Raw genomic sequence first — 19,766 nt, forward strand, 5'->3', positions numbered from 1 at the left:
TTCAATAAATTCATAGAAACCAAACACCACACAATTCTATTCTATCAACAACCCTTCCCTCAATTTGTATTCCTACAGTATGAACTGAAGCACTATCATTTATAAGCTCTTTGACCGTGGGCTATTATTTTATCTTGGTCAACTTCAGTTTTCTAATTTATACAATTGAGATAAAGATTTCTCAAGTACTTGATATTGAGGCTATTAATGATATTAAATGCAAAAGTTCCAACACAGTGAATAGTTATTAAAAGCAATTTACATAATGATACTGGTCTCAGAAAAGTTAAGGATAAAATATTCACATCCAAATTCTTAATAATAAGTGACCATTTTTTAATTTTCTATATGATTGTTTAATGAATTCCCTAACAGGAATAATGGATTTCTACAAACTTTTGGGACAATTATCATAATAGATATAGTTTTATTCATAATTTTATAGTACAGAGCTATAATCTATTACAAAATTTGGATATTCAAAACCTTCTGAAATCAAAAGTGTATTCACAGGTTTGTGGCAAACTTATCTGTCAGTAAAACTAAACATGAGGCTATTTGTAGTCTTTCCTCATCCCACTTAGATGAATATTCATATGTTTACTCCAGAAATATTAATGTGTTTGATTATTCCGTGCTATGTCAGGCCCTTTTTGATAGTGTTATATACCGTATTCCTGTCTGAAATTAGAAAAGTTCTGAATTCTGTAATCCATGTGGCCCCAGGGGTTTGGGGTAAAGGCTGACAGAATGAATGAACGGCTGTCTGGCTGACCCAACCATGTACTCCCTGGCTCTTCTGCTCTCTCTAGAACCACACAGATAAATCCAATCTCTTGTTCCACGTAATGAATCTTCTGATATTTAAGGTTGACTATGGAGATGCGACCAGGTTTTCTATTGCCCGGATATCATATCTTCAGTTCTCTTCATTGTTTTGGAGTCTCTTTGGACTTTTCTGATTCACTTAGATTCCTGGTCAGCCTGGTGATCCTCTGATAGTTCAGCCATGTCCTTGCTGGTACCGTGAGTCATACAGCAGGCCACATTTCTCAACTTCTCACCACCTCCCAGCCCTGGCAGGCCAAACCCTTCACCCTTCTTGCTCCAGGAGAAATTCTCCAATCGGATTATTTCAAGCTCAGTGTTTACCAAGCTAAGGTAGATTTGCTAAGGAATGGCTATCCTGGGACAAATCCTGGGAAGCATGAGAAGAACAGGAAGATTTTCATTTTCCTCTGTAATTGTTCCCCAGGTACCACCTTCCACATTCTTCAAACTCTGAACTCCACTTCTACATTCTTCTCTCAAAATGTATGACTTGTCCACATACTTTACTGAGGTCATTAACATGTATGTGTTTATTAACATATCTGCTATACAGCAGGCACTGGAGTTGTGATCCAAACCAAATCCCGCCCTTGTGGAGCTAGCATGATAGTAGGGGGGACCGGGTCATCCATAAATATATACCAGGGCTCCAACAAAAAATAGAGCAGGGCAAAGGGAAGACAGTTATAGGAGGTGGTATGTTTTATATAAGCCAGCTAGTGTCTCTCTGAGAAGTGATGGATAAGCATGGACTTGAAGGAAATGAGAATAAATTAGTGGATATCTGCAGGAAGATTACTGCAGACTAAGAGAATAGCATGTGCAAAGCTTGTGGGAGGTGTGTGTGTAGAACAGAGGGAGTGAGAATAGAGAGGTAGAAGGTGAGTTCAGAGAGCAAGCCTTGGACCACACTGTGGAGCCTGGCAGGCCAGGTGTAGGACAGCATCAAGAAGAACCATACGCAATACTGCTAGTACCAAGGTGAGAAAGATGAGGATTTGGCATCTTGGGGAAATGAGTGACATGTACTAGAGTCTCTGTTGAGTGGTTAAGGGCGAATGCTTGGTTAAATGGGAGCAAAGGAAGTAGAGGCAGTGACCATGGGCAACTCTCTTGAGGAGTTTGTATATACAAAGGGTAGCAGTGAAAACCATAGCTAGCTAGAGGGGGTTGCATCAATGTTTTGTTTTTATTTTTGATAGTGGCATAAGCAGCATATTTGTAGCCGGACAGAAATAATGTAGTAAAGGAAAAATTCTGACCCTTGTTCTCTCTTAATATGTGTGTTTCCTTGATCCATTCCTGCCTTTTATCTCCCACATCTTATTCCTTAATTAAGCCATTCTTCCTCTTGCATAATTCTAAACTATTATGATACAAATAGCTTTGTTGTACTCTTTTATGAGTTTTACGGGGAAGAAATTGGATAAACTCTCTATGAACTAATTGCTATGTCTTAATAACCCTTGAGGTTCCCCCCTCCAACCTCCCACCAAAAATTCTTTCTAAAAAAATAGGATACAAATGATACATACATAACCATGCTATAGAAGTGTCAAAAACCACAGTGTAAGTACCGATAGAGCTTAACTTTATATCTCTCTAGCTATGATCAAAAAGTTTTCTGAACTGTGGGGAAAGATGAAGAAAATATTTTAACACAGGTGGAAATAGTAAAAGGATGTTTGCATAGAAAATGTCAAATGTAGTAAACAGCACTATTCTCCTATAATAAAAAATGAACTTTGCTGTCAAATAGGATCTTATAGTAGTTTGGGCTGTCATGTACGGCAGGAGTTTTTGTTTTTGTGTTTTGATTTACTGTCATAAGTTTGTGGAACCAGTGATTATCGTTTTATCATTTTATTGAGGAAAACTAAAACATCCTCGATATGTACAGAAAGAACTGATCATTTCTACAGGATTTAACAAGGCACATCAACTGAGCTAATTTTGTGAATTTCATGGAAATTCAAGTCCAAGGTGGAAATAAAATAGTCTCTGCTACAAGATACATGAAAAAAAATGTTTTTTAATCAGAGATTTAAAAATATCAATGATGAACAACATGATCAGAAGCTTAAAAATCCTAATGTAAATGAACACCAATATTCTTATTTTAAGAAACTGTTTGGCTTATTATTTGAGTATTGAAAAAAAGTTCTAAATAGCACCTTTCAGATTTCTCAATTTTTTTCCTGATATTATATCAATTCTTGGTGGAAGAATAAGAAAGAAGGATACTCTTGGTTTTACAGAACAGAATCCAGCCTCTTTATTTACAAAATGGAACGTGACTCTTGCTGTTTGCTCATTCACTCTGTACAGCACTTGCATTTTCCTTCCTCAATAGCACAGAGCACCACAGTCGCAGGGCTTGTCCCAGACAGGAGCCACCTCTGACTGCTCTTCAGTCGAGACTGATGTGATTTGAGATGAAATACACTGTCACTTATTCTGTCAAATAGATCTCTCAGTTTTAACCCTTTACCAGGTTAGAGTACTAAAAAACAACATAGCATATTTTTGAAGCATTGGTTAGCTTCCCTATCCTGAGAAGTGCTCTCACCGAGTTCAAGGTTCATCTCAGTTTACACTGAGGTTTTGGAGGGGGGGGGGGGGTAAAAAATTGGCCATTGAAAAACTTCTGTAATCCCCTATATTTTTAGATTTGTACTGACTACAGTTCACATCCCTTATTTAGAGAATCATGTCAAAAATTCCCCCTAGAAATTAGAATCAGGAAAAAATGTATGCACACCACATGGTAGCAGGGTTTTTTTTTTTTTTTTTTGAGACAGAGTCTAGCTCTGTCACCTTGGCTAGAGCACAGAGGCATCATCATAGCTCACTGGAACCTTCAAGCGATTCTTCTGCTCAAGCGAACAGCTGGGACTACAGGCACACAAGCTATGACGCCCAGCTAATTTTTTCTATTTCTTGTAGAGGGGGTCTTGCTCTTCTTGCTCAGGCTAGTCTCGAACTCCTGGCCTCAGGCAATCCTCCCGCCTTGGCCTCCCAGAGTGCTAGGATTATGGGCATGAGCCACCTGCCCAGCCATGGCAGTTTTATCTTCTCCAGATAAATCTTACATGATTTCTTTTTTCAAAAATAAATGTTATAGCCTATTATGTTTCCATTACTACTTTTGCTTGAAAAGAGATCCAAATTTGTCTAATAGTCCAATAGAACTTCTCCCCAGAACCTGTTTTTTAGTTTCTCTTTTAAAATAAGTCATTCGAACTGACACATCTTATATTTTCAGAATTGCAAAAGATTCAGTCTTTTAGAGTCAAATGATTTTAAATATAATAAATAATACATACAAGGGAATATATAAGTAATGTGTGTATATAATACATAATATAAATGCATATATCGCTATAAGTAAGAAAGTAGACAAAATAGAAAGAAGACGATACTGATGATTGCATATTCATTTAACAATGTAAGTGTTGTTTTCATTTATTTTTAAAATTTTCCCAGACATAATGCCGTGCCTCAGGATAGGGGTTCTCAACCCCTGGACCAGCACCCCATTCCCTGGGGACTCGTTAGGGTTACAGATTCCAATCTCCCACTCTAGACCTGCTGATCCTGGGTGTAGAAACAAGCAGTCTGTGTTTTAACAAGCCCTTCAGGCGATTCCTCTGCTTACTCAAGTTTAAGAACCATTGTTCTAGGTCTCAGGTAATAAAAAGGTGAATATAATTCACAGCATGAGCTGCACTTTTACCTGCATCCCCGCCTCCTGTGTGTCTTCCTGCCTTCTCGCCTCCCTGTGTCATTGCCTTTCATCTTTCCTGGGGTGCATGCATCGTTAAGAGGCATCACAGTGCCGTGGTTAAAGCCTAAGCTTTGAAGATAGACTGTGTTTGTCTAGATTTGAACTGCAAGTGTGCCACTAATCCCGTGCGTGACCCTGAGCAGGTAATTTGACCATTTTAAGTTTCATTTTCCTCATCTGTAAAAGTTGAGTGCAGGACAACAGGAAGAACCATACGTGATACTATTAGTACCAGGGTGAGAAAGATGAGGATCTGGCGTCTTAGGGGAATCGGTGACTGACATGCATGAGGGTAGTCTCTGTTGAGTGGTTAAGGGCATCACTCTACACTGTCTACCTTATGAGGTTATGATGAGATTTAAAGGGGCTAACATCTGCGAGCCCTCTTAGCCCAGCGCCTGGCACACTCTGTAAGGTCTCGGTGAGTGCTGGCTGCGGTTGTGATGATCCAGGCGCTGTGCTGGGCGTAGGACACACGGACAGAGGGAGAGGGCGCTGCCTGCCCTCAGGGAGCTTACATTATAGTGTCTTTAAGATGCTCATGCTATGGACACTCTCTAAAGGGGAAAGGATATTGAATTCAGGAAATACATTGGTGGTCATCTATTCCAATCTACTTTCTAGTCTAAGAATATAATTTTTACAAGACTAATGATGGCCAGACATTAAGCCCAGGCTTTGATTCCTTTTTTAGTGCTAGGGTGATACAGACTCTGAAGTCAACCAGATCTGCATTCTCTCCTTCGTTCTTCTCTGATGTGACCTCAAGAACCTCTCTGAGCCCTGGGCTCCTCATCCCTAAAATAGGGCGATGACATCTCTCATGTTTGGTCACCAAGTGGCTGAATGAGATGATGCACATGAGGTGTTCACTGTCTCTGGCCCACCCCTGGCCCACTGGAAATGTTCATTTTCTTCAAGTAGGAAAAAAAGAAAAACCAAGATTTTTTTGGGACATCTCCAATTGCTTGGATAGTTTTCCTTCTCAGGTTAAAACAGTGTCTGTATAAATTTTATCAATTGACCATTTGTCAGCCTTCCTTGGAGTGATGCTTTAAGGAATAGACACCCTGTTATCTTCTTTGAACATATCTGCTCATTGTAAATTCATCTAAGCATCCTCTCACATAGCCATCATTTCTCTATTTGGTTTGCAGACATCCCTTGAGAAATTCTTTAAATGCTTCATTGAAATGAAGACATATCACATCCATGTCATTTATCTTTTCCTCTCGCCAAGGAGTTAGTGAAGCTAATTTGACATGATTTCATGTTGCATGCAGGCTTACAGCCTCCTAATGATCATCTATTGAACACAAAATTAAGTCCTCTGCAAGATGGAAGAAAGTAGAATACCCTAAACTATTTTATAACTTCAAATTTTATGTACATTGACTTGAACTAAATTGTTATTTGCAGATAGAATTATAACAGTAAATCAATAAACTCAAAGGGCAAGTCAAGCAAAGTCCTGGGTAGTTTACTCAAAATGAGATTTGGACATCCAGACATGGCTGAAGAGTTTGCCGGAAGAAGGAGGCCAAAAAAACAAGATTGAGATCGAAGCCCAAGTTATTTGCCAAAATGTATCCCTATATGTGTGTGTGTGTGTGTTTCAGTTGAATCATAATTTCCCTGTGTGTCATCATTCATTCCTTAGCTATTTTTTAAACATCTAGTAAATACCTTAAATGCCTGTGTGATTTGCAATGTTATGCCCTGGGAATATAGACATGGCTGGCTGTACATGATCCCTCAGCTCAAGGAATATACTATTCAGCAAGGCAAAAAGAGAGTCGTTAAGTCCTCTTCAAAATAAAACTCTGAACAAAATTATGTGAAACCACAGAGGATTGTACAAATAAGCCTTCCTGGAAGGTCAGATGTGTTTCCTATAGGAAGCTAATTTTGACCTAACTTGAAGGACCCCATGGGGGAGAGCACAGGAAAAGCAAAAGAGAATGGGCAGTCCCAGGGGGAACAGATTGAGCAAAGATATCCCACAGGAGTGGGGGCGGCTCTGTGTTGTTGGGGGCCTAGGAAGCATTGTGGAGAATCAGGGGAAATTAGGTTAGCTGGAACCAGACTGTAAATGGCCTTGCATTCCTCACTGTGGAACTTAAATCATTTTTTTTTCTTTGCAAATGAATAAGTGGCTGAGATGATGCCCATGTTTGTGAAGGATGGATTGGACTTTAACACATGGAGGGCAGTCTGCAGGGTAGGGCCGTGGTTCAGGTGATGTGAGGGGGCTTGAAAAATAATCAGGGACAGTGGAATTGGAGAGGTTGGGACAAATTTTGAAATCATTAAGGAGCAATAATAGAACGTGTTAACTATTTGCATATGCATGGAGGGGTGGTGAAGCGGGAGAGGAGGGATTCAGAGGTTTATTTGGGAACTGGGTGAATGGTTTGAATGTTATCTCCTTAACCAAGACCCAGGCGAGTGAGAGAAAGAAGCCATCCTCCTCCAATCCACGAGGACTTGGAGCTTGAGGATAAGGTCAAAGCTAGGGGTACGATTCTACAGGTCTTGGAGTAGAAGTGACAGTTGGAATTTACAAAGTGGAGATTCCCAGAGTCTTGGGGGAGGAAAAGAAAACATTTGAGGGGAAGTTTAATAAAGATGCAGCAAAAGAGATGAAGGAAGCATGTCCAGAAAGATAGTTGGAAAACTCAGAATTTCCCTGAGGACGGAAGGGTAAGAGATTGAAAGACGTAGGGACCGGTTAACCATTTCAGAGGCATTGGCATGGTGAACAGGGAAGACTAGAAAGCTGCTGGTGGGTTTGCCAGTTAGGGAAGTGTTGACAGCTTTGTGATTAAACACAGAGAGGAGCAGATGTGCATGGTGATCTGTGTGTGTGTGATTTATTTGTTTTGTTTGTTTTAAAATGAGGGAAAAACAGCATTCACCCACAGTCATTTTTACTTATCTGTAGCCATTCTAAAATGATGGGGGAAAGATCACCATTTCTGAGGCAGCTCACCAAGAATTACAATGTTCTGCATCTTATGGAATCTTAAGCAGCCATCAAAGAGACGGGGGCTATAGGGAATTAATTTGATTGGTTGAATATATTTTCTTATGAATAAATGATCCTCTCATCTCTTTTCCCCCCCATATACCCCCCAAAAAAATTATTTCATGAAACACTAATACGCATAATATCTGTGTCTTAACTTAATGTTCATGGGAGGAATACCCTTGTGGTTTCTGGAACATAAGCATGGAACATGCCTATCTAATTATCAAAGAATCCTAGATTTTGGACTATGAATATTCCTTAAAATTCAGCTCCTGTTGTTGATAAAAGTGGCAGACTTGCTTTGTGTATTACTGTGAAACAAGAGGAATAATACCTGTGAGTGAGGCGTCTGTGCTGGGGCCCCACCCCTCTGGACTGCTGGGCATGATGTTCTTGTGCATTTAATGTCCAAGACTGAGCAGCGCAAAGGGATTTTTAAAGCTTGGTTTCCTTTCTGTCGGGAGTTACTTTGTGCTCATCGTGACTGCTGCCCATAACCACGCGGCGTGCAAATGCAGAGTTTTCTCTGAAAAAAGTCAGAGATTCTCAGCGATGAGATTCAGAAATATGTGCCCAAGGAAAGTTCTTTTTCTTTGAGATGATGATAAGTGACTTTGGGTTGATTTTGTTTCCAGAGGTTTTGTGGTTTTGTGTGTGTGTGTGTTTAAAGTCATTGAGATTATAAAAGACAGAAGACAGAGCCAGGAATAAACTTTCCCAAATCACCTTTAATTCCACAAGGCATCTAATACCTGCTTCCGGCCTTACGTGGAGAGAGAGGGACCCACAACTCTTAAGCTGACATCCTAACCAGCCTTTGTCTGCAGTCTCTGTCACCCCTGTCTCTCCCTCTGGACTGGGTGTGTGTGTCTCTCTCTCTATTTTCCTTTCTCTTCTGAGTTACAAAAAAACACTTAAATTTGTTGGCAGACATGACGGCGTTATGTTTCAGCACAGAACGTTGTGAAATGGTAGTGATGATAATTATGTCTACTCTCAGTTTATTGTTAGAAGACCCATCTCTGCTCTGTCAGGCGCTCGGACCTGTGACATCCCAACTTTGGGCTGCACGAATCTCTCATGGGCTGGTAGATTCCCGTGGTGAACCAGGCTGCTCCCAGCAAGCCAAGTTGGAGCCAGCAGGAAATGAATCCGTCTGCCACAGATACTTATTTAGACCAAATTATTAATGTTTAGTGGCAGAAGAGTGACTCCCTTTCTCGTTCGATTGAATGATGAGAGCATATCTGTTTTCTTGATAAGATTGTGGCCAGCTTGGCGTTTGGTCCCAGAGGTAGATGAAGATAATTCTGCCTGAAGAGCAGGCTGCAGGGATGTCTGGTTTCTTTTCTCTGAAACTATGCCAGAGGGTATATCTCCCTTATTCATCTCACGAGCTGTTTTTAAACTTAATCACGCTGAACTTTTTGTATATGTTTGCCTGACAATAAATGGGTCTGGGGCTAGGGAGGGAGAGTGTAGAGAAAAATACATCTTTATTAGGAGAGAAATGAGAAACCACTCTCCTTGTTTAGAATAACCTTTAGTGTAAATGAGCCCAGTTATAGTAAGGGCGATATTCGAGAAACTTTTCATTTGTTTTGAAAAATACCAAGATAAAAAATGATAATGGGAATTTAAGACTAGTTTTAACAAGTCCTATGCTAAAAAGTAGTTTCTATTCTCTCACATCTGTCTTCTCTGATACTGTGAACCTTGAAAATATTCTAATTCTTTTGGCCTCAGATTTTCTTTGCTTCATAACTTACTTTTATGCTTAATATCCTAAAGCCAAATGAAGCTCTTACCACTTAGAATATTTGCATATAAGGAATAAAGAGCTATATAAATATATATCTATATAAATGTATTAAAATTTATTTAGCTTCTATTTAAGTACATTTATAACTTTATCTTTTAGAAGCTAAATTTAGTATAAGAATTTGTTTTAAAGTAAATTTGAACTCAAGCTGTAATAATGATATCTTTTCCTTTTATCTGGTCATTTTTGCTCAAAACCCAGAACGTAGTTTCAACTGGGAGATAAACTCATAGTCATATTCTCCACCAAATGCTTCACTTCTCCTGTGTTTGGTTCTCTGTACCATCACATACTCTGTCATTACCAATTAATGTTGTCACATTTCTTTACCTTGGTAAGCTTGAATTTCAGGTTTTACATTCATTCCGGCGTTACTTTCTATCTGTAAGGACAACCTGATGGTTAAGCAGGTTGGATGGTGCAGTATGACTAGGTATACAATATCTTAGAGTCTTAGACTCTTTGAAATTGAGGGCTGTGGTGTCCTGCCTATCTGTAAGTCAGACTATAGGCTTCCATAACCTTCTGGACATAGCTGTAACCCTCAAGCATGTGGGAGTTGGGGTGAGGGGAAGAAACTCTCTGACAGCTAAAATTACTGCCTCCAAGTCCAGAAACTCTATTCCTTTAGCTAGAACTAAACATGGAGTATTATTGCTTTAATCTGAGGCACCACTTAAATTAGGTTAGTCATCTGATTTTCTCCTCTAAAGAAGATAGAAATTATTAAAAGGAGATGGAGTTTCTGCACAAGGCAGGCATGCTGGGTTTAGAGAGAAGTGATCACAGCCTGCCATCCTACGAGGAAACAGAAAACGTAAAAAGTACACACAAAACCAACATACCGTGTTTCCCCGAAAATAAGACAGGGTCTTATATTTATTTTTCCTCAAGAAGACACCCTAGGGATTATTTTCAGGGGATGTGTTATTTTCCCCTCAAAGCCTCAGCTTGCAGCACTCACAGGATGGCCGGGACCTGACAGAGGGAGCCCACCTTGTTGGTGGGGCTGCCCGCACCTTTCCGGTTGCCTCTGGGATAGTGGCTGTCACGATGGGGCAGATGAGAAGGGCTGCTCGTCTTCTTTACCGCTCCATGACGAAATGCATGGGTTGTGCAGATGCGCTGCGTAGCCACGCCCAGCACTAGGGCTTATTTTCAGGGTAGGGCTTCTATTGTGCAAATGCTTAGAAATCCTGCCAGGGCTTATTTTATGGGTAGGTCTTATTTTCGGGGAAACATGGTAATATTGGGTCAGTGAATGAGCAAGCTTTCATATACATCTTAAGAGGCCTTAGAAGGGTGGCCATATATTGTAACACATTGCAACAGAGATGTGTCCATTGATGAACATGGGCCATCAAGTAAAAGTGAAATTGTTCCCTTTATTTAAGAAAGAGAAAAATTCAATTTGTTTCAAAAAAGGACTTTATTCAAAATTGAGTACAAAGATCAGTCTGTAAAAGAGGCAAGTTTCCATTATTTAGGAATCACACACTCATTCATTCATCTCTTTCTGAGCACTTCTAGAAGGAAATCATGCTTTTGGGTAAAATTTGTTTTGCTCTTATTGGTCACCTACTCTGTTTGCCAAACCTGATTCCATATGCCTATGGGTTATTTTCCATAACTAAATTCACCCTTGAAAGATAAAGAATGCCTCATGTTCTTTGATTACTCTTAGTCCTCCACGTAAGAGATAAAATACAGACCTTTGAAATTTATTCAGCATGGTTTCGTTTCTGAAGTTTCATAGACAATAAAAAATATTATGGCAAAATACATAAACCTCAAATTTTATAGCTGTTATCTACCATTTAGTATCCATGTCTTCCATCTAAAAGATAATGCTGCATTTCCTGTTTTCTAGTCTCTGCTTTCTGTGTGGCTGTTTGTTTTTCCCCCAAAATCACTAAAAGTGATGAATGAAGTTTCTTTTCACTAACACATGACTTGGTTTTGCTCATAGTTTCCCTCTGTTATCTAGATTGCTAATTAGAAGCTGCAACTGGTACAATGAGCCTATCACAGATATCATCCTAAAATTTTTACTCCCCTTTTTAGTTCTCTAATAGGGTAAAATCGTGATTAACAAACGGCCTTGCAATCCCCCTTTATGTGAATGCAACCACATTAAAAATAAAAAATGTATCTTCATGAATCACTCAGGAGAGCTGTGTCTGCACAACTTTCATAGACCCCACCAAGACTGAAGGTTAAACTCAAGGACAGGCCAAATTTAGAAACCTGGGGGCTATCTTCAGCCCAGCTCTGGTTTCCTCCCTCAAGACACTCTTCTCTCTTCACAGTGAGGTGTTGTCCTTTTTAATTCCCTCCTCCATCTTAAACAGAACACACTGGTCATCTTTATTTGTTTGAAATGTCATCTCCACCATCCATACCTTTGCACTTGAAGTCTTTGATGCCTAGTTGTGAAATGAACATCTTTCTGTCGACTCAGTTTAAGACATGTTAGGCATCGTGGAATGAGGACTGAGGCAGGAGAGAAAGAGGATGGAACTTGCACACGCAGTTACTCAGTAGACCTGAAACTGCAGCTGACAAAATCTGCCACGACAGCCCGAGTGGAGAGCCCAAGCAGGGTAGGCGTGAATATCACAGCTGGCTCATACCCTCTCCATACCGACTTCTCCCTCATTATTTTTTCTGATTTCTGGCAATGTACCCGATCTCCAGGGACACATTCTTTTTTCCTGCTGAAAGTGTGGAAAAATTTTTTGTTGTCAGAGTTTTGTTGAAATAAACTTGGCATTTGGAAGAAGAAGCTATTTGCTGGGAAGCTTAGATGGGGTGCAACTCACAAAGCGCTGAAGGGAGCAAGTTGATGTGGTTTGGGTCTGTGAGCTGGTGTAGCAGAGAGGCCTGAGGAGGCATTGTCTTCTTGGGGGTCAGGCTGGTGGCCCCGCTGGGGCTTCTGGGAGTGTTGATAGCTCAGTTCCAGGCATTGTTTCTCAAAGTGGAGCTCACAGGCCACCTACGACAAATTCTGCTGGGTGCTGCTTCTAGAAGCATCCCAAGACTCCATCAGAACATACATGAACAGGCCTGGCGAGCCACATTTTAATGAATTCTCCATTAATCTTCTCCTAAAACTATTCAAGGTTCCAGCTCTCCAAATCATTTATGTGCACGTAGTCAGGAGTGCTTGCAATGATGTGACCGACTCACCGTAGTTATACACGTACGAGAAATTTAGCCATAAACCAGAAAGCCAGTTTGGACTGTTGCCCCGGGTAGCGTGAGGGTCCCCTGGCAGCAGAAAGGAGAACTGTTCATGGTTCACGAAGCTCAGTGTGGTCTTCTTTGACTCTCACTCAGCCTTTACCTGTAATTCTGCATGTTGGAATCCTCTTCTTTCACCCTCAGTCCATTTTCCCTTTCCAAAGGAAATTATGAACAATTAAGATGTAGCTGTTTAACAAGGCTCAGCTGTCTACTTGTTCCAGAAAGATTTCAATAATCCCTGCCCACCAACCCCAGAAACCTGCTGTGGGACGCAGTTGTGCCTTGTACAAACCTAGGTGGTTGCCCTTCATGTACCATTGCTGTTTACTTGTTTATATGTGCGTCTCTCTCCTATTAAACATTGAATTCAATTGTCCTTATGAAATTGAGCTGCACCCAGTGCCTGACCTGGGGTTACTCTCCATAAATGATTGTCAAATGAGAGGACGAGCTAAAAGATCTCGTGAGGTCTGCTGGATGCATGTTCTTCTCAGTTTTGATCATCTCTGCCTTAAGGAATGACTGGCTGTGTTTTTCTGTAAAATTAAATATGTTTATGTTATACTTGGCTTTCTGTGATCCTTACAGAAATGTGTTTTGAGAGCAAAATAGGATAGGGAGAAAATTAAGATGCTTTGAGGATCTAAATACTTGTGAAGTACATTTTTTTAAGTGCCACGAAATGCTTTAAAGAGCTCCAAGTAAATTTAAGAGGGGATCTACTGGATTTTGGCTAAGTGCTGAAAAAAAGTTTCCTTAATTCCCTATCCAAATACTTCAACTTAAATTTACTGGTAGCTATTTTGGAGGAAGATGGGAACTCTGCAATCCTTGGTTTGTTATAAAGAAAATGTTTTTGTCTTCAAATGTTTAGAGGAAGGATTAAAGGCAATTTATGGCTAGGGTAGAAAGTAATAAAAGTGGTAACAATGGAGTGTCTTCTAAATTGTCATCATTTTCTGGAATTACTAACAACATCAACCCAGCAGGCATTTTATGTCCTAAAGGAATTACTTTCATTCGTCATGCCTTAGTATAAACTATAACATCAGTCTTGTAGCTGCAGTGGTGGGATTGTTTGCTCCATTTTATTGTTTAAAAAGAGAGGTTGATTCACTTATATAGATGAATTCTATCATTAGATATTTTGCCACAGGGCTCAAGAAATATATTTGTAATTTATTTCTTTCAGGAAATTAGATTGCAAGGCGTCCGCAAAATGGATTATATTGAGATCAAGCCATAGTCTTCTTGGTTTCTCCAGAAATACTCCATTTTTAGTTCCTAAGGAAAAAAATCTATAATAATAATTAAAAAATTAACCTAATAAGTTATTTTCCTTCTTATAGCTCCCTTTTTTTGTTAATAAAATCCCAGTTTGCAGACTTCTTACTATTTGTTTAATTAAAATAATCACGACTGTGTATAACATTTTACAATTTATAAAGAACTTTTAAAATACAATTGTATTCAATCTTTGCAACTACTGTGCATAGTAATAATGGTAATAATTTAATACATAATTGAGCCCTTTCACTATTTGAGGGAATACTGAGCTTCAGGGGTATATAAGGACATTACCAATGTCAAATAGTAGAGCCAGAACTTAATACAGGACTTGTCTCCAAATAGCATCTTCTTTAACTATACCTCTGGAAAATTCAATATTATTTTCCTTGGCATGTATGCTTATAAAGAAATACAAGAAATGTTAAAACATTATTACTGCTCACTCTTTCTTTTCTGTTATCAATTAAATAATTGGTTCCCATGCTTGACAAGCTCATTTTTAAGAAACTGCTCAAGTATTCATTGCAAATAACTTTCACGCATGGGTGTGTATGGTGTAGAAAGTGAATCTGAATTTCAAATAAGCATGTGAATTTTTGTATGATATTCTGTATTTAATTATTTTAATGCTTTTAATTTATGTCCTGGTACCAATCCTATTTATGTAATAGAGTCAATCTCAGTACCCTACCCTGAAAATAAGGGGTATTTCTTTACTTTCTTATATATGAGCTTCCTTTTATTTAAGAGAAAATGTATACACGCTCTGCATAGAAATTCTAATGCATTTGTGTACTACCCCATTCAATCATCCTTTGATTCCAAGTTAAGAACCCTTAGACAGGTTAATCTATATAGCTCCAGCAGTCTAGGTTTTAAAATCAAATGTCAGATAACATTCCTGTGTGTCTGTTATTATTTTCTTCAGTAATTCAAATTCTTATTGAGTTGAGCCTTGCTCACTTACTATAAGGTGGATTGCAGTGATCTATGTGGGTTTTTGTTTAAATACATGTGTCTTTTCCTCTCTCAGAGTAAAAGAAGCCGAAGAGGTGTGTAGGCAGAAAAAGGGAAAATCACTTTATAAAATAAAACCAAGACATGACTCTGGAATTGTAAGTATTTGACTTTACTGGTTTTTAACTTGCGATCTTCTTTGACATTTAAACGCTGTTTCCATAATATGTACAAACTCATATAATAATATTTAAATTGTGTTCCTCAAGTTTGGGTAAATAACAAGCTTCTGACTTGAAGAATCTCCTTTTCCTTATGCCTTCAATCAGACCCAGAATACTCAATATTCAGTTTTCAAAACTTAAGAATAAAGGTAGGCCAGGCACGGTGGCTCACGCCTGTAATCCTAGCATTCTGGGAGGCCGAGGCGGGAGGATTGCTCGAGGTCAGGAGTTCGAAACCAGCCTGAGCAAGAGCAAGACCCTGTCTCTACTATAAATAGAAAGAAATTAATTGGCCAACTAATATATATATAGAGAGAGAGAGAGAAAAAATTAGCCGGGCATGGTGGTGCATGCCTGTAGTCCCAGCTACTCGGGAGGCTGAGGCAGGAGAATCGCTTGAGCCCAGGAGTTTGAGGTTGCTGTGAGCTAGGCTGATGCCACGGCACTCACTCTAGCCTGGCAACAAAGTGAGACTCTGTCTCAAAAAAAAAAAAAAAAAAAAAAAGAATGAAGGTAAATCTGCCAAGGGTGTCCATGTATGTGGACACGTTCATGTTGGCAGGTGGTGGGCAGAAGGCCATTGTTCACTTTCTTTCTTACGCACGAATCACGGCACAGGCTGCATTTGAACCCAGAGTGACTGTGATGATTGGATTAGTTTCATTGGGATCTAAAGCATGATGGGAAATGCCAAGAGCAGCGCTAGGCTTTGCACGGGGCGTGCAGACCTGGTCCATTTCCACAGATGGCTCTACGGAGCTGGCTGCTTGTCAGCAGTCGGACCATAGTCTGAGTTTAACAAGCTCATCTAAGTTCCCTGCTTGTCCATTCCTTCCTTTGAAATAAAATGCCAAGCTGTACACCCTGGGAGGGAAGGACTTGGTTAAAATGACAAGTTTTCCCTTTTGATGCCGAAGATAAGTTTTGTTGACAGTTTTGAGGGTTTGTCACATGGTGCCACAGTGTAATAAATGGTGCTGCTTTAAATGAAAAGCCAAGTTAGGCATTCAAATAGGAGCATTTTAAATTGGATTAGTCTAACATAGTCTAAATGGAAAAGACATTCAAATAACCCAAGTTGGGATATGATTAAATAGCCCCATTTAGAAAATATTAAGAATTATGTCTTCATTTAAAAGCTATTTTCCCTTTGGTTTCTCTGTATCAAGATGAATCTTATCTAGTGGCAAGTATTATATCATGGTTCAGCGCGTTTTCTGCTCTTTTCTGATAAAAGTTCAACTCTAAAACTGTATTGAATGAGGAGGAATAATCATTTATTAGTGAACCTCATTACCATGCTGTTATGAACAGGAACATTAATCATGAAATGAAGCAGCCAATTCAGTTTTCACATTTATGTATTTGTAGGATTGAGGATGAGAAAGGGTGAGTCGGTACTCTTTCATGTAATTTAAAATTGTTTTTATTCTCAAAAATACTTGGTGATTTGCCTTGATGAAAACTCTAAAAGATAAAACAGATCCCACTTACATTTTTTTTTTCCTTTCTTGGTTGGTGGATCTTTAACCTTTTGTCAGAAAATTTGATCCAAATCAAAAGATCTTCTTTGGGGTACTCTAAAGTTCTTCTCTCCAACTATAACTCTTATCTGGTGTATTTCTTTTCAGAAAGCAAAGATAAGCATGAAAACCTGAACAGTGAAAAGCAGAGTGAAAATGAGTAATTGCAACGACTTTTACACAATTCAGCTGACCTGAGGGTGGGAAGAAAACTACAGCAATTCTGATCATTTTTCTTCTTGACCTCTTGCATAATCTTTGTGTTTTCTAGACAGTTCACTAATTGTTGAATTTTACTGTATATTCGTATAAAAATACAAAAGCACTAGACCAGTGGAAAATCTGACACCTTTTCTTTTTGTAAAAGTTTATGGTATTATGGCGATAGACCAAAACAGCATGTATAAGAGGCAGTATCTGCACTAATTCTGAACATGCTAAACATTAACCTAAAATTTACTTTTGTGAGAATATTCCTTGTCACGACAAAGACACTTTCCTTTCTACTGACAACCAGTACTCCATATCACTGCATTTAGATATATGGGTAAAATGTTACTTCTAGTGAATTGTTTCAATTTCACATCTACATATAGATTTTCTATTTTAAAATTTAAGTACCATTTATATATCGTAATCAGTGCTTTCCCAACTCTTGGGTTGCTCTCCATAACTATATATTTGTGAAGGAAGATTATCATTTTCACAAGTCAGGTAATGAATAGAAAAAAAATACAGCAAAAGAAAAACTCTTTCCTATAAATTATTTAATATAGACAGAAATCAGAGTTTTAAGTGCAAGGAAACAGTAGTGGTTTTTCCCTGGTGTTGTTTTATAGTCTTCCCACCCCCTTCAGTGCTTCCAATGTGTATATTACCATTCTTCAATGAAATAATAGGGCATTTAACAAAGATCGCTATGTGCAATACTGTTTCTAGTGTTTCTATTTCAATTTTTTTAGGATGTTAATTTTTATGAAAATAAAATGAGTTAATAATAAAACAATAGTTAATAATAAAAAGAGTTCTGTGTCTGTTATGTGAATATTGCACAAGGATATTTGTAAAATACAGCCATGGTGTTTGACATGGGATCAGGGGTGAGAGAAGGAGAGAAAATGAATTAGTCTGCATATTCCCATGCACAAAAAAGCATTCATATGGTTGCAGGGATTCAAGAGCTTAAAGCCCATGAATGATACCTCAGTAAAAAAAATCCTGATAAAAATACTTTTTTTATGTCTTGAACTAGGATCTCTATCCTGAGCACCAGAAGAGTCTCTGGTCATTTCCAACTGGATGTCTCACCATACCTTAAAGTCCATCATGTGTAAATTCAAACCCCGCTTGTCATCTTGCCCCTCCATGCCTGCTCATTCTTCTCTGTTATCTATCTCAGTAAACAAAGCCACCACCCATTCAGAAACCTGAGCTCCTTGACATCTCACTCATCTCCCAATGGATGGGATGCATCCATTTTTGTCTGTCTCTTCCATTAAAGTCCTTGTTTAGAACCCTCATGAATTACTTTAATAACCTACTAATTGCTTTCATCTTCCAAGATTTGCACTGCAACAAATTTTTTTCTAAAATACACAGCTGCTTATCTGAATTTCCTACTTAAAACCTTTCAGTGACCATATACACCAAGGTATGCAGCTTCAAGATACTATCCAAAATCTCTGGTGTGGCTGACAGAGTCCTGAGTGGTCTGGTGCCTGTTTACATCTTGAATGTCATCTCTTGACTCAATCTGTCTTGAATTCCAGGCTTCCAGCCTGTCTGAAGTGCTTTGGGGGCTTATTTTCTCTCAACTATACACCTTTCCTCACGTTTTCCCTCAGCTCAATGCATTCTCAACCTTTTTATCTGGTTAACTAATAATTGCATCTGAGTTTAGAAGTCACTTGTGTCCAAGACATCTCTTCACACTGGTCTCTCTAGCTCCTCGTGTATAACAGACACCCAATATATAGTTATGGGTTAAGGCAAAATGGGAGTGTTGACTATGCCAAATACTTCAGGACACAAGCAAGTTGAGGACTGAAAAAAGTCCCTTTGCTGAAAAAGAGTTGTGGTAAAGACCAAGGGTAATGTTAAGGAAGGAAGTAGAAAAGGGAGGCTCCATTTAGATTAATTATAATTACTGAAGACATTTTAGTAGCTCCAAGCTAGGAAGACTTTTCTATCATTTGAGAAACATTATGCTTTGAGTTTAAAATTGGAATTTTCCGTTTGTTTCCAAATAGAAAAATAACATATATTTTCAAAAGTATAGATACATCAAAAAGTGGGCAAAGGATATGAACAGAAATTTTTCAAAAGAAGACAGAATAATGGCCAACGAACATATGAAAAAATGCTCAACATCTCTAATCATGAGGGAAATGCAAATCAAAACCACAATGAGATATCACTTCTCTCCAGTGAGAATGGCCTTTAATACCAAGTCTCAAAACAATAAATGTTGGCGTGGATGTGGAGAGATAGGAACACTCCTACACTGCTGGTGGGACTGCAAACTAGTTCAATCTCTGTGGAAAGCAATATGGAGATACCTTAAAGCAATACAAGTGGGTTTACCATTTGATCCAGCAATCCCATTACTGGGCACCTCCTCAAAAGAACAAAAGTCACTCTATGAAAAACACCTGCACTTGAATGTTTATAGCAGCACAATTCACAATTGCAAAGATGTGGAAACAACCAAAGTGCCCACCAATACATGAGTGGATTAATAAAATGTGGTATATGTATACCATGGAATACTATTCAGCCATAAGAAACAATGGTGATATAGCACCTCTTGTATTTTCCTGGATAGAACTGGAACCCATTCTATTAAGTGAAGTATCCCAAGAATGGAAAAATAAGCACCACATGTACTCACCAGCAAATTGGTATTAACTGATCAACACCTAAGTGGACATATAGGAGTAACATTTATCGGGTGTTGGGCAGGTGGGGGGAGGGGATGGGTATATACATAATGAGTGCGATGCACACCAACTGGGGGATGGACACACTTGAAACTCTGACTTGAGGGGGGAGAGAG

The 19,766-nt window shown here is 38.9% G+C and overlaps 1 protein-coding gene across 1 annotated transcript in view; it reads left to right on the plus strand.

Annotated features, from left to right (window-relative positions):
- The window catches only part of FMN2 (formin 2), a 307,908-nt gene extending 288,718 nt beyond the window's left edge, over window positions 1–19,190 (plus strand). The window contains exons 17-18 of the mRNA XM_012738321.3: window positions 15,041–15,122; window positions 16,820–19,190. Of these exons, the coding sequence (XP_012593775.2) occupies window positions 15,041–15,122; window positions 16,820–16,846 (109 nt within the window). The 3' untranslated portion in view covers window positions 16,847–19,190. The remainder of the gene's footprint in view (window positions 1–15,040; window positions 15,123–16,819) is intronic.
- The last annotated feature ends 576 nt before the right edge of the window (window positions 19,191–19,766 follow it).

This window comes from Microcebus murinus, chromosome 19, assembly GCF_040939455.1.
Source record: "Microcebus murinus isolate Inina chromosome 19, M.murinus_Inina_mat1.0, whole genome shotgun sequence".
NCBI classification, from domain to species: Eukaryota; Metazoa; Chordata; class Mammalia; order Primates; family Cheirogaleidae; genus Microcebus; species Microcebus murinus.